At 38.1% G+C, this 14,847-nt stretch overlaps 1 protein-coding gene across 1 annotated transcript; it reads right to left on the reverse strand.

Annotated features, from left to right (window-relative positions):
• Window positions 1–9,984: 9,984 nt before the first annotated feature.
• LOC103702819 (protein CANDIDATE G-PROTEIN COUPLED RECEPTOR 7) lies at window positions 9,985–11,732 on the reverse strand. The gene has a single exon (XM_008785391.4). It carries the CDS (start codon window positions 11,600–11,602, stop codon window positions 10,253–10,255), a length of 1,350 nt encoding a protein of 449 aa, XP_008783613.1. The 5' UTR covers window positions 11,603–11,732; the 3' UTR covers window positions 9,985–10,252.
• Between the last annotated feature and the right edge of the window lie 3,115 nt (window positions 11,733–14,847).

Genomic DNA, 14,847 nt, shown 5'->3' on the forward strand with positions numbered 1-14,847 from the left:
TTGCTCTATTTCTGCTGGATTTTCTTAAACGAAGCAATCTTGAGGTGATATCAACTGCTCCATAATTTTATTTTACATGCTGACATCGAAGTAGTAAGATTCTTTTCATTTAGTATTTGTCAGATTATGCACGAGATTCCAACTTGTGTGCTAAATTTTCTGATTGTCAATGTGCTGTGGCTTTCATTTTCCATGCCCAACAATTTATGTGCCGTTCAACAATGGAATGTCCAATGATTATTTTGTTTTCTAGGTGCATGGTTCATGTTTTTTAAGAGAAGTCAACTAATGGGAAAATTTTCTGTATCATTCCCAGAAAATATCTAAAATTGAAAGAAACTCAAGACTCATTCTGAATGGTTCAGTAACTCGATACAAAAATTAAAAATATTTTGATAATTTTTTTAAAAAAATAATTTTTAAAAAAATACATTTGCATAAAAGAAATTATAGCTCTAACGAATGCATGACCTGTTGTCTGGTGATTCGTAATCATGTATCTAAATTTTCAGATTCCATCTTATGCCGATATGAGATGGCACCGATCCCCTACCAATACCTATTTTGCAGCGCCCGGAAATTCTTTTGAGTTCCATGGTTCTAGCAAATGAAGAGAGAAATCAGATGGTTCTGGCAAAACGAAGAGAGAAATCGCAACAAAGAAATACTAACAGATAAGTTCCTCTTTTCGATCTTTAGGAACGTTTACAGGGATACTTTTTACTGTTTCTCTGGAAGAGGAGAGGAGCAATAGGTATTATGCAAAGGATGGAAAAGAGAGAACATATGGCAGATTACGTTGAGCAGCTACGCACAGCAACTGACAAATATTCTTCATGAGGAGCATGACACCAGCAAGCTTCTTCACTGACCAATTCAGAGGTAGCAGCTGCACCTGCCAAACCCCTGCAACTTGCCCCTTTGAAAGACTGATGCTGTGATCAAGTGAAAGTTACCTTCTGATGGATAGCCCCTGTGAAGTATCTGGTTGTCCCCTTGTCATAGCATACCTTTTACTGTTCACCTAAACTTTTCTTTGGCTGCTCATAGCATTGCAAAATGTCCAATAATTAGATAAACTAGCACCTTCTTGGTCCAAGGTTGAACTTCTCGTAGAAGATTTAGGAGACTGAAACATGACATGCATCTCTAGGTTTATTAAACTAATAGGAGAGAGAAAGCTCTGAGCTCTCCAGTAAAAAATCTAAAGAATATTATATAAAAATTTACCATCACATATCGGCTAACAGCCATATCATCCTTAAATTTAGGTTACGTCATCTGATTAGTTATGAGAGAGATTGAAAACGGGCAATCCAGGCTTTAGAAAAATTCTCCATACCACATCAATTAAGAGCCAGATCGGATTAGTTGCGAAATAAATTAAAAACGAGCGATCCAAACTCTCAAATCTAAACTAGGAAGATTGTAAATGGCACTAAAAATTGATAGCTATTTAATGAATTGTTTGTAGCAATCTACTCAAGTCTAAATGAGAATTATTGTAAAATAATTTAAATTTGGTATTGAAAATCATAAGCCATTTAATAGGAAATTGCATTTGAATTTGAATTTTTTTCCAGTAACCTAGAAGGAAAAGAAAAAAAAAACTATTTTGTTGGCCATTTATCTTATCTAATACAAGTAATAATTGTTGGTATTTTTTGTGACAATATGGCCCATCCTTATGTAAAAGTGAACTCTAAATCCTAAAAGCTCACACATTCTCCAATTTCTAAAGTCTCCTTCGATTTTTTCGTCTCCCACCACTTCCTAGCATGGCGGCCAGAATCCCTTTCCGGCGTGCACCACGACGACGATCAAATTCTCCTCTCCAACTTGACTAGGGCCGCCATAGCAATCGAACTCTCTTCCCTAGCCATCGCCACTAAGCCGCCACTTCCTAGTAAGTAACACATTTTTCTCTTGGTCCATATCGCCTACATCTCCCATTGTTGATTTGTTGGATCATACACCTTGGCAGCCTACGGTATGACAGCATGCAAATAAGGGGAAGCGATAGCATAGAGAAGGGTTCATGCAGGTCTTGGTTATTTTTAAAAAAAAATTATCTTTTCAGAAATTTCATTTCTTATTGAATTAGCATTGTCTTATTATTAGATTTTTTTTTCTTAAGCCTTTAGTTTTGTCCTTTACTCCTTACTTTTTTTTAAAAAATAATATTTAATTTATGCTGTCTTCCCTGCATCACCAAAAAAATTCTCGATGTATAATTTAGGCGTCATGTAAAACCACATCATCTACAATTTTATAATTTCAATAATTAGGTTCCAACTGGTTATTAGAAGTATGTTTTTTGACAATACCTATGGTTCTTAGAAAACTCAAAATAGAATTTCACATATGAAATACCAAATACCAGAAACCAAAATAGACCTTCATTAGTAGTTCATCTGATAACAAGATTGATAACTAAATTGTACTCTTTGATAATCATTGTTTATAGAAATATACAGAAAAAAAAAAGAGAATCGAATAGAGCTTCAGTTGGTATTTCAAAGAATGTAATACATAAAAAAAAAAGGAGAAAAATTCTTCTATGTTACTAATTGTAGCATAAAAACAAAAAACAAAACAAATAATAGCTTTGAAATCTTATTTTCTTTTATTTTCCCATGCATGGCAGGGATATTTTACCAGTTCCTCCTTATATGCATGAAGGAGACAATTTATTTCATAAGATACTGCAACAAATGACTACCTAGTACTATATCGGAATCATGCGCTCACGATCACCGTTTCGCCAGCTTCTCCATGTCATAGGATTCCTTTAAGATCTCCGACAGTCGCATTGCCAAACTTCTCTTTGCTTCAGGGGAGCCCCCAATTATGGTCTCCGGCATCGTTTCCCACCTTTAGGAATCGACTCGTCCTTCGAAAACACAATTTGACAAACAAGAGAACACATAAAGAGGAGATGAGTAACATCAACCATGTTAATAATAGAACAGCCAGAAGGAGACGTGATAAAGTAGAGTACTGACGGTGAGAGAGCCAGAAGGAGAGTGTGTGAAGAGGATGGAGGAGCCATGACCGAATGTCTCGGCCTTAAAGGCCTCTTAATGATGCAGTTCTCGGCCACCTTCTCCGAGTACTGCAGGCCGGTCAGTGGCCGGATCATGACCACTCCTGCCAGCGAACTTCTCGAAAGGACTTGTCTCCATGGAAGCAAAGGCACCGAGGCGTCAACCACCCTGGTATAGGCTTGGGGATGGATGGTAAACTTACTAGTGATGATTGAAAAATTAGCATAGAATTACAACATCATGAATTGGGCGTAATTGTGTCGCTTAAAATGGTGGTAATGATCATTACTGTATGCCTACTTATGCTTAAATGAAAATTGAGTTTTGAATTGATGGTTTACATCACTTCCATATTCTTTCAACTTGGGCACTATGCGCCCACCTTTTTTTTTTTTTTACGCTTCCCTATTCCTCCTATCCAATTGATACACCACCAAAACCACGTCAATAAAGCTATTCACAGCCAAATACCTCCCTGACTCATCCTCGATGTTTTGGGAAAAATCGACAAAATTGAGAAAGTATTTCATAACATGATTGAATTCTTTTTCTTTTAAATAGCATTACTATGAATATAAAATGACTTCTGCGAATCTTGATGTGCACCTGTCAAGCAGATTTCAAAACTGGTCAATCAAAAGTTTTCAAATCACTCACGCTAAGTCTACAGTGATTCTACTGAAATCATAAAGGATGGTCACAGATCTTAATCATGATTCATGGTTCATGGCTGATGTAAATCGCCCTTATTTGGCAACCAACGGAATCGATGACCATATAGAACTGCACGTAGTTGTAGACAGGTATGACCACACAGCGCCATTTAACCATTAGAGCACACTTTCTGGGAGAGTCGCCTCAAATAATCTCTACAAATTCTCACTCACAATTCACAAACCTAGGTACGGCAGGCTCAATCAAATTGCATATAGAGAGAACAAATCCAACACAACGTCAGCTCTAGTGAATCATGCGGGGACTAAGGTCCCACAGGCCGCCGGTCAACTCATGACCCAATCCATCCGCATCTCAACGAAAGCAATTCATCACTTCTATTTATTTCCTTTTTTTTCTTTTTTTTATTTAATAACCCCGAAAAAAGGTTAAACTTAATCCTCTAGGATATAAAAATTGCATCAGTCTCCACCACATAGCTAATATTGAAGCACATAGGGCCAGAAATTACACTATTCATCAAGTGCTCATCTCGGTGATTGGGCCACAAAAACACGTGCCAGTGATTGACGTGGTGCACTGCCATATGGCGCATGTAATATAAGATATAATTTCTCCATAGCAGCAGGGTCTGAGAGTAGGTGGGCAGGCATTCAAACAGGAGAAATTATTCTCTGGACCCGACTTACCAGAATGGGTTGGAAACATGGATCAAATACCCGCCAATTATCAAATTACTTAAGATCATCTACCCACAATGGGACCATATTCAATTTAATCCGAACCAAGAAGCGGATGGAGCTGTAATTTGACCTACAAAGGCGTGGACTGTAATGTACGATGACAGGTAGGTGGATTATGCTGCCCTGAATCTAATTGGGCGCCGATGACAGGTGGATTAGGCTGACCTGAATCCAAGTGGGCCGCCGAAGCTAAGCCTACAAGGTTGGATTTGTACCAACTTTTGGCATGACAACTTTGCAGTGTCTAAATTGAACCACAATATGGACCTCGGATCAACCAGAGAGTCAAGTTTATTCGCCAAACTCGGATTGGTATGTAAAATTTATAACATGGGTTTTCCTTAACCCCAATTTCTGTTGGAGACTAACCAGGTGCTGTTACAAGAAGAATGCAAATGTATGGCACCAGAACTTATTGTCCTGTTACAACTACGAGTATGCAGGAAGGAGATAGCATTCAGAAAAAAAAAAAAAAAAAGAAGGTAGATGTGTGAGCAAGCAAATGAGCTCCCAATTTGGTACTGCAAACTTTTGCTGGTTCTAGCAGCAGGTCCTTCAGACACATATTTGCCACAGATCACCTATTATGGAACAGTATATTTCAGTTCAAGGCCTAGATTCTGAGATATGGTTCTACTCCATCATGGTCTAATGAATATGACGCTATCCTGACTCCACTAAACAGATAAAACTAATTGAATAGTTGATGATCCAGAGGAACAGTTCATCCCAAGTCAAGACATGATCATCTCTAATCTGATCCCAGTTACAATCTAGGTGCAAATTCATAGATGGAGGCTAACCTACGTTGAGCACTAACTAGATTCAATTGTAACAGCCTGCTCAACACCAACAAATCAAGGGAAGCAAGGCTTTAATAGAGTTAAAGCTAATCAGGCGCCTGTATTAGAATAACAAACCTTATCCCGCCTGCACAAGGAGCCCTTCTGAATACTTAGCTGTTGGTCCCTAGACAGGGTCAAGTCTTCTGGGAATGCAGGAAAGAGCAATGAGAAATGACAGAAAGAACATGGATGAATATTAAGCTAACACCTATCACCAGCAGAAACTAAAAGACCTTTTCTTACCTTATCAAATGATTCATTTTTATCAAGCACAATTTTACATTACTTTTCCCAAATCTTTCTTTCAATAAATTTGCAAATCCTTATAATGCCATCACCAAAACCACTCTAATTTGCTTTCAATCATATAAAGATACTGAAAAAATTTTGCAATCTTCTCCAGCAACATCTGTTTCAAAGGTCATGGCATTCCCAAAAGATAGAAACAGGATGATAGAATCTCTACTAAGATTGCTAGATTCGTCGTGAAAGAATAGCAATTTTGCTAATTGAAACCGATATGCCTGTAAGCTAGAGAATATTTGATTACTTCCTACTTCAAAATGATGTGGCATGTGTTTGACAAGAAATAGCTTATTGCTGGTTTTGGCCACTATCAATTGCGATGAAACATTAGACATCCCAAAATAAATAAATAAATAAAATATAGGCTACCACTAGAAACAGAGAGAATAAATTTAGAAGAGGTCAAAATCTATAAATGTAATGTACAATATATCTAAGAATTAAAGACAAGTCCAACATGTACACACAATAATATGCATAGAGGTGCTATTTGATATTAACTACATAAACAATAGTTGTTGATAGTTTTATAAGAAAGTAGAAAAGCATCTTACATCACTTTAAATTTACTCCAGAAAGTCCCAACTTATTTGCTGGTAAAGTCCCTAGATGATTGTACAACAGACCTGGGTTCAAATCCCACCTACACCAGGGCTTGAGGGATTTGGAAAATTTGCAGGAGGGCTATCTCCCATTCTGTGGTCCCATGCCTATGTGCCTCTTCCTATAGGAAAATAAAAAACTAAACTAAAAACTAAAGTTTTAATCAGACATGAAAACACATACAACAATTATGTCAGATTATGGCAGAAGTAGGGTGCAGATTTGATCAACTTTTCCATTTAGGAGCTATCCTTCAATCTTTCTGCACTGCCACATCAAATGCTGCTGGAGATGGTTGGTGAATAAATAAAGCAAATGAATGATTTTTAAACATCCACAATTTCTGAACAGTTGACAACATAATGAAAAGAAGTCCAATCCATCAAACCAAGTATACCAACTAACGGTTAAATCATACTAATTACGCTCTGTTATCAGCTCCATTAATTTCCTTTTTTTTCTCTTTTAATCCAGCAAAAACAATCAGGAGCATATCTTGACGATTCATTCCAACCAAAGACTCTTGCAATTGCTTTCCTCCTTTTTTTTCTTTTCTGCTTCCACCATCATTCAACCATCTTCTTGTGTCATGAATTACTATTACATCCTCTAAAATCGATTAGAGTTAACATGACACCCATTGTTATCGGCTATCAGATCTCTGGAGGCAAAAAAAAGTGCATGCAGTGAAAGCGCAAATATGTCAGTTTCACTCAGTAGCTTAACTATCTGTGCAATTCTTTTCCCAATCAAATCTCATCAATTTTTTTGCACATCAAATGCTGTGATTGGTGATAAAAGACACAAGAATGAATTTCAACATATTTAAACAACATAACAGCAAGAACGGGATATATCTCTTCAAAGTTATCTCAGACCTCCACCTATTGTAGGTTTCATCTTCCAGATCTCTTCTATGTCACTTTCCTTACCTAATTATCAAACTGGGGCAAATTAAATAGTTCCTACCAATAGAGAATTCCTAATATTTCTAGGTTACAACTTACAAGATTATTCCATAATCTTCAAGCTGTGTACCAACAATTTGGATAAAACTACAATTGCCAATTGTTATGATTTAAAGCAGTTTTTGCTAATCTGGATTAACCAAGCAGTTTCGATAAAAAGAAATTAATGATGTGATTCCATCAAATCAATTTATTTTTTTTGATGATAAAGTTTTATTCATGATTTTTCCACTAATTTGGCTTTTGCAATGAAGAAAGCTGCTTCTTGTACTCACAACATGGAGCGGTTCTAAGTAATAAATTTTTTAAGATCTCTCACAAATTAATAAACAAATGGAACAAAATTATATAGTCCATGTCACATATGATCATTAGAGTGCAAATTCAAACCACGAATCATAAGTGTCACATATTGCAGAGTTTGGTAGCAAATGGCATAGAGGACGATGAAAACCAATAAGTGCAACAAAAGCTATGAAAGCTTGTAATCTCTAAAAGGGGAATAAAATGCTTTGTTCAAAAAGCACAGAAGCCTTTCCTCAAAAAAAAGAAGAAGTGCAGAAGCCCCTTTTATCACTGATGTCTCCAGATGCAATTTCAATCAGATCACCAATTCAAAGAAAAGTTCAATGGCTGTGCAACATGTCATGATGGTCTTTGAATGCTTGGTTTACAACCTTATAGGTTCTTTAACCCAAATATTCCTAGTAAGTGTCGCTTTTGTGCTAAGCACTGTAGTCACATCCACAAACCACTGGGAGTAGACTATCTGACTATAACAGGCGCATCAAACTTCTCCAGTTGAGGCATTTCACCAAACATGCTTGTGCACGTAGTCCAAGTTGCAATGGTGTTGATGTGCATGAATGATGGACGATCCTGTCGAACCTAATTACAAAATAGGAGGCATGGCAGATCTAGAAGATAGTGTTTTAGAGCAGCCATATGTCAATTATGTTATGGCAAGCAGCAATACCACATCACATAGTTCAAATCTCTAAATGCATTTAGTCCAAAGTAGATTTGTGATAAACTAAGAGAAGTAAAAAAAGTGATTATTGGATTTCACATGTAGTATCAGGGATAGGCTCTACAAATCAATGCTCAAATATTGAAAGAAAAAACATTTTTAATATATATATAGTTCAAAAGAATGACTCTCCCTCTCACACGCACACACAACATTACAAAGAGAGTTGTCAACGGTGCAAGCTACTAAACTCTATCTCATTGCATGCTAAGCCTAACCATATAGCAGAAAGAACAGTTATCAAAGAACACTCCATTGGGTACCCCACCATATGCATTAATAGAGAAAGCATGAAGCATGTACTGATTATAGTCATATAATATAACAAGAAACATAAGTAACACATTCAGAGTATTTCTATCATTTTTTGAAGCTCAGAATTACAGCCTATTCATGTTGTTTGGGTGGACCTTGCCCAAAGATCAAAGACTTCTGAGGTGCCTATCTTTCATTATGTTGATAACATTGAAATAGAAATGAGCCCAGACCCTTAATACCGTAGGCCATGATGTCAATCATGACCACCACCCCACTATCTACTCATAGATCTAATATTGATAATGCTGGAAATGAGACATCCGGAATCTGGGGATCTATTTAATTGTTTGGACGAGATATAATTGAACAGATCATAAAGATAATTCCATGTTTTTGACCAATTCCATGATGAGTACTGCTTTACCAACTCCAGGTCCCCAAAATAGTCAGATTGTCCCTCCACGGTGATAAGGAACTAAAAGATCCACCACTTTATTACACGACCTGCAAATGGACTACATTGATCAAGTCCAGATAATATATAGATTGTCTATGGAATAAAGCAGGGATAATATGCAATAGGAGTGCGTGTGAAGAGGGATTAGGCACATAGGAGCGCATGAGAGAAATGTATATGGATAAACGTCTAGAAACATGGAAGTTTTATTCAAAAGAGATACAGACTGAACGCCTCAGAAAGATCAAACTCAATCAATGACCAGTAAGTCTGATGATCGGGATGAAAATCCATCCAATTGGACCGTCAAGAGCTTGGTCATGGAAAAAGAAAGTGATAAGGCTCATGGAAACCATCACAGGAACAGATTAGATTAGATTAATTCAATCCAACACCTCAAAGCAGCTCCTGGAAAAAGAATATCATTCTGTTTCTATACAGTATCAATATAATATGCCCTTTTAGTATCAAAGAATTAATCCTATTTACCAGGTCTAAAATGTTCAAAACTTCTCCTGATGCAAAGTTATTGGAGAAATATTGATTATATGCAATGGCCCTTAGTCAGTGGTAGGTCTCAAAGTTCAAAAGCATAATACTCCAGCAGCCTTACAATCTTCTAAGAAAACAAGAGAGTTGTTGTCAAGAATATAATTCCTAAGAAAATGTTTTCTTACTGTGACTATTTTTAGAAGACATTAGACATCACATTTAACAGAATTTATTGATATCAATTCAGCTTTAAGAAAAAGAGATCAGAAACATGTTATCTATATTGATCTATATAAAAACTGTATGGGATGGATCATCGGCAGACATTTTTAGCTTACATTATTCAAAGATATTTTATAGCCTGAAAAGCAAGTAGCTGCCATAACTAGATTGCACACAAAATGAAAATAAAGCAACAATCAAAATCAAAACTGACACTAAAAAAATCGAGTGAAACACCTTCTGAACTAAGAATCGGCAAGCTGAATGCCTCCCAACTTCCAGCAGCTACAGCACAGACAGCAAACAGAATTCCACAGAGAGAAGCACCAAGTAAAGCATCAAAAGAAGCATCAAAAAATGAAAATAAATATAATGAAAGGCAAGTATGACACTTTCTGATCCTGGACTTCACAAGCTGAATTCCGTTCCCGTATTCCAACAGCTACATTCAACAGCCACATTCAAGAGAGAAAACAAAATTCCAGAGAGTATATAGAAACTAATGTAAACCCGTCCTATGGTAAGAGTGAAGAACAGTAGTAAAACGCGAGCAGAACAGCACACCCAGCAGTCTACTTGATCATAAGTCTTCAATCCTCCTGACATTCAGAGCTCGAACTCTTCCTCCCGGAGCGCTGCCTGTGCTGCCTCTTCCTCTTCATCATCGAGCACAAAGTACTGGTTCCTTTCCACCGGCCTAAACATATAAAACATAAAGATATAGAAAGCAAGGCTAGCTGTCTCCTCTGCCGCCACGCTCACCCACCGGTACTTGTATGACGCGATCGTCTTGAGTGCATACACGACGATCCTCGTGAAGTACAGGTACCCGATAACAACAAGGTAGAACTGCCGGAAAAGAGTGAGCTTGGCGAGATTTCTGGCGGCCTTCCCATCAGTCTTGGAGGTCTCACGGAGAGAGCGGATCGACCAGACGATCGGGAAGAGCACGGCGCAGCAGCAGATGATGTCGATGAGGAGGAAGACCTGGTTCCAGGTGACCCAGTCCTGGATGAAGGGCCCAGTCTCGCCAATGACAATCGAAGCAATGTTAGCGATCACCTGGAGCGGGATCACGACCATGAGGACCTTCTTCTCCTTCTCCTGGAGGAAGGGCTTGAGGAAGGACCAACCGGTGCCAATAAGGACGATGACGGTGAACAAGAGGACACCTCTAAGGAACTGGAAGAGGTAGAAGAGGACATCCCAGCCGTGGGGGGTGCCCGAGACGCGGACGTAGTGCTGGTCCTCGGCGGCGAAGAGGAGGTTGAGGGCTTTGGTGAGGAGGAGGCCGGCCATGAGGTGGTGGATCCCGTGGGAGGAGAGGCGGTTCTTGACGAGACAGAAGTAGATCCAGACGGCGAGGAAGGCAACGTAGGCGAGGGCGAAGAAGAAGTAGAGGGTGGGGACCCGGGACTGGCCGACCGAGAGGTAGTCGCGGGAGCCGTCGGGGCGAGCGTTGTACATCTCGGTACGGACGGCCATGGAAACCTGGGACTCAGGGTTGCAGTTGGCGAAGAAGAGGCTGTACTCATCAGGATGGGTTATGTGGAAGGAACGGTTGTAGAAATTGTGGTTGGGGCCAGTGAGCTGGTCGAATTTGAAGAGAAGGCGGACGTAGGGGCTGGAGAGGACGCATTTGGGGTTGGAATTAGGGTTAGGGTTAGGGTTTTGCTGCTGCTGCTGCCGCTGCTGGGATTCGTAGGTGGCCTGGATAAGGCTCTCGTCGGAGAGGAGGAAGAAGCCAAAGAGCAAGGGGTCAGGGGAGGCGAGGGAGGAGGTGAAGGAGACGTCGGAAACGGTAATGGTGACGAAACCCCTGGGGGTGAAGCCGAACTTTTCGAAGAGGATGATAGGACGGGTGTCGGCGGTGATTTTTAGTGTTTTGATCTCCGCCATGGACGACGAGATCAGGGAGAAAAGGATGAGGAGAGGGAGGAGAGAAGGCTTACCCATTGCGCCGGGGATCGGATCTGGAATTCTCCGGCAGACGAGGTTGCGACGGGCGTGGCGGAGGCCGGCAGCGGAGGTTGCGACAGGCGTAGCGGAGGCGGCAGAGGGCCGGTGCTTTAACTAATACGTTTTTGGTGGCGAGGGTGGGCAGGTCATTTGGTCGCCGCGGCGTCTATCGGTTTGTTACGACACGGGTATTGGATAACTTAACGTGGCCCCGATTTGCAATGGCCGCCCGTTTTGCGTGGAAATTTGGGCGGTTGGTGTGATGATGACCGATTTGATGGTAAGATTTTAGTGCGCAATCACGCGTTATAATTTGGGAACAGAGTTAAGTTACGTAACTTAGCTCTATTCCCAGATTTTTATTTAATATGGCTTGACCGCGTCATCGAGCGTGTGGACAAACGCTCCCACTCCGACAACCTTTGATTTCAGACTTGGAGGCAAAGCGCCTCCGACTTTTCTCTTTGCCCCGTTGCATCCTGACCGATCATAATGTGATAATCCAATGGTCCTTGAATTGGTCCATTAATGGTTCAAAATATAATAATATAACAACAAAAACCAGATCTCAATGATCCAAAATAGGGATTAGCTGCTAGGTCTCTCAGCATACAGAAAAAAAAAAAAAATCTCATTAAAATATTTTTTAAAAACCTAATTTTGAAAATATAATATCTAAAAATAATTTTGGCATATTTGGTTGATGATGAAAAAGTAGCTACTTTAGAGCGACTTATATTTGGTTGAACATCTATTTTCTCGGCAAAGTTGTGTGACTTATTTTTTTTCACCTTACAATTTTGTTTTAGTATATCATACTACTGTTTAATAACTCATAATTATATTTTTTGTGAAATAAATATTTGCTAGCAATTTGATTTTGAAAGAAAAAAAAAGGAAAAAAAGTAGAGTTTGATGGCATGTGTTAAACAAAAATAGATAAAGCCTTATAAATTGGCAAATACTTTGTCTTCCCTCAAAATCTTCTCAACTTATAGTTTTTCTTAGTTGTTGGGATGAAATAAGTATTTGGGCCCTTATCAAAGCACTGCATGCTGTGTTTAGCACCAAGAAAGTTGAGTTCATATTCATTCCAAGAAATTTTTCGAGTAAACATAGTAACATCATGATAATTAAAAATATTATAGGCTCCTAGTTGATTGAAGCCCGACATCAACCTGCATAGGCACCATCGACTATTTGCTCGAATGATATCATCCCGTGTTACTAGAAGATGGAAATGGAGGTTCGATGCTGGCTAGATTAAATCCTCTAAAGATAGGGTAGAAGAGAGGGTGAGAATTTGCCATACTAGCTTTAAAAGTGATAATAATAATAAATAAAAAAACTCCCTCAGGGTATTTTATTGGTTCATATGATACAAAATTAATACTTGTTGATGTTAATAAAACCAAGTAACGTCTATATATTAGTCCAATTCTAGAACTTAGAAAATTCTACAAGTAATTTAACCACACCCTTAATACTATATTTTAACTCTTTAACCAAGATTCTTGCCAAGCCACCATGGGTATGTAGAATAAGTAAAATCCATATATTCCATTATTTATCAAATTTTGTTTATTTTGCTGCTATAAGTCTATGATAGATTGGTGTAAGAATGCTACTCATGAGTATAGATTCAGTGAACAAGCAAATGATTGAATCATAATATATTCTTTGCTTTGCAAAATAAACATGCAAAAAATGGCATAACAATATAGGGCATCAATTGGATACTAGTAGTTTGAATACAAATCTTGCACCTAATATAATTCATGATCTTGATAAATTTCAATGCACATTACCTATCTTCTTTTTGCAAATTGGGAAAAAGAACCTAACCTTACTAAAATCCCTGCGATTTTATTTTACTTAATTTAGACCAGCATCTTAATCTTATTGTTCTGGGAAACTAATCATGCAACAATGATGAAAATTTCCTTTCCCCATGCATCACCTTGGTTTCTCTCATTATTCATTCTGGTAGAGGTCAATTTCATCATTTCTGATAGAGTAAAAAATTGAAGATAATGATATGGATATGAAAACCATCTTTTATGTCAGATTGCGTATGATGAGAATCTAAATAACTTTATAATTAATGGCCTCCCAACAATTTTTTCGGCTTTAAATCATGCCTCTTTATAGTTATTGGTGGATACACAAAACAGGACAAAAGATCAGGGTACCTTGGATTTATGGGAGATTCCCTTTAGACCTACAAGATAACAACAATTATCAATCAAGATCTACTAACGGGTTGCAAGAATGATTCTAACTTCTTTTACAATGTTGACCCCTCAATTACATAATAGCTGCTTCGGCATCCATACGGATAGATATAAAAAAAAAAAATTATAATACTTTGAGATCTTTGCAAAATGCGATATAATATTTGACGTTGCAACTGAACCAAACCAACAATGTTGTTACTTGTAATATAATGAAACTTGAGTAATTAAACATACTTTCTTCTCAACATTTTTTTTTAAATTTTTTAAGCTAAACTCTTTTTTTTCGTTAAGGAGCAAGTGATGGATAAAATCTGACGGCAATCTAGCACCAGGCAAACCCATAACTTACTAGCGTTCACGTCAGAAGCCAGGCTGGCTCCACGAGGATCTCAAACTTGTTCTGGAAGATATCCAGCGACGCACGTGCCCATATATGAAATAGATCATGGTTTAAAAACACACCGCGTTCTTCACGTGCCACACCTAATCTTCGCTTTTATTTTAATGAAAAATGCATTTGGTGGAAGGTGATCCGCCCAAGATCAAAGATATTCTAGATAAAAATGATGAGACCAATATATTTGATTGCATCTTAATAATCCTACATAGCAGTAATCCCAGATCACTCTTATTTCTCAAATCACCATCCGACTCAATGATGAAAAATCTATCCTTAAAGATGGGTATTCAAGATCACCCCGGCACGATGATCTTGATCCAGCAATTGAGTATTGGCCAAATTCCCATGTGCTTGATGTAAGAGATTTCAAGAAAGTGCCATCTAGAAAGAGTATCCATAAGGAAACACCATTCACAAAAAAATTAGATTTCTATCATGTTTCCTTTATCTTTCCTTTTTTAGCTGCAGTGATTTCTTGATTTTGCAAGGTCTTAATTTTTTGACATTTTGGTATTTTGATTTTTTATGTTTATATGAGTTCATCTTATTTTTTTGAATATCGATATATATGTAGAAAAATTTAATTTTTTCATCTTATAGATTTG

The sequence above is a fragment of the Phoenix dactylifera genome, chromosome 3, assembly GCF_009389715.1.
Source record: "Phoenix dactylifera cultivar Barhee BC4 chromosome 3, palm_55x_up_171113_PBpolish2nd_filt_p, whole genome shotgun sequence".
NCBI lineage: Eukaryota > Viridiplantae > Streptophyta > Magnoliopsida > Arecales > Arecaceae > Phoenix > Phoenix dactylifera.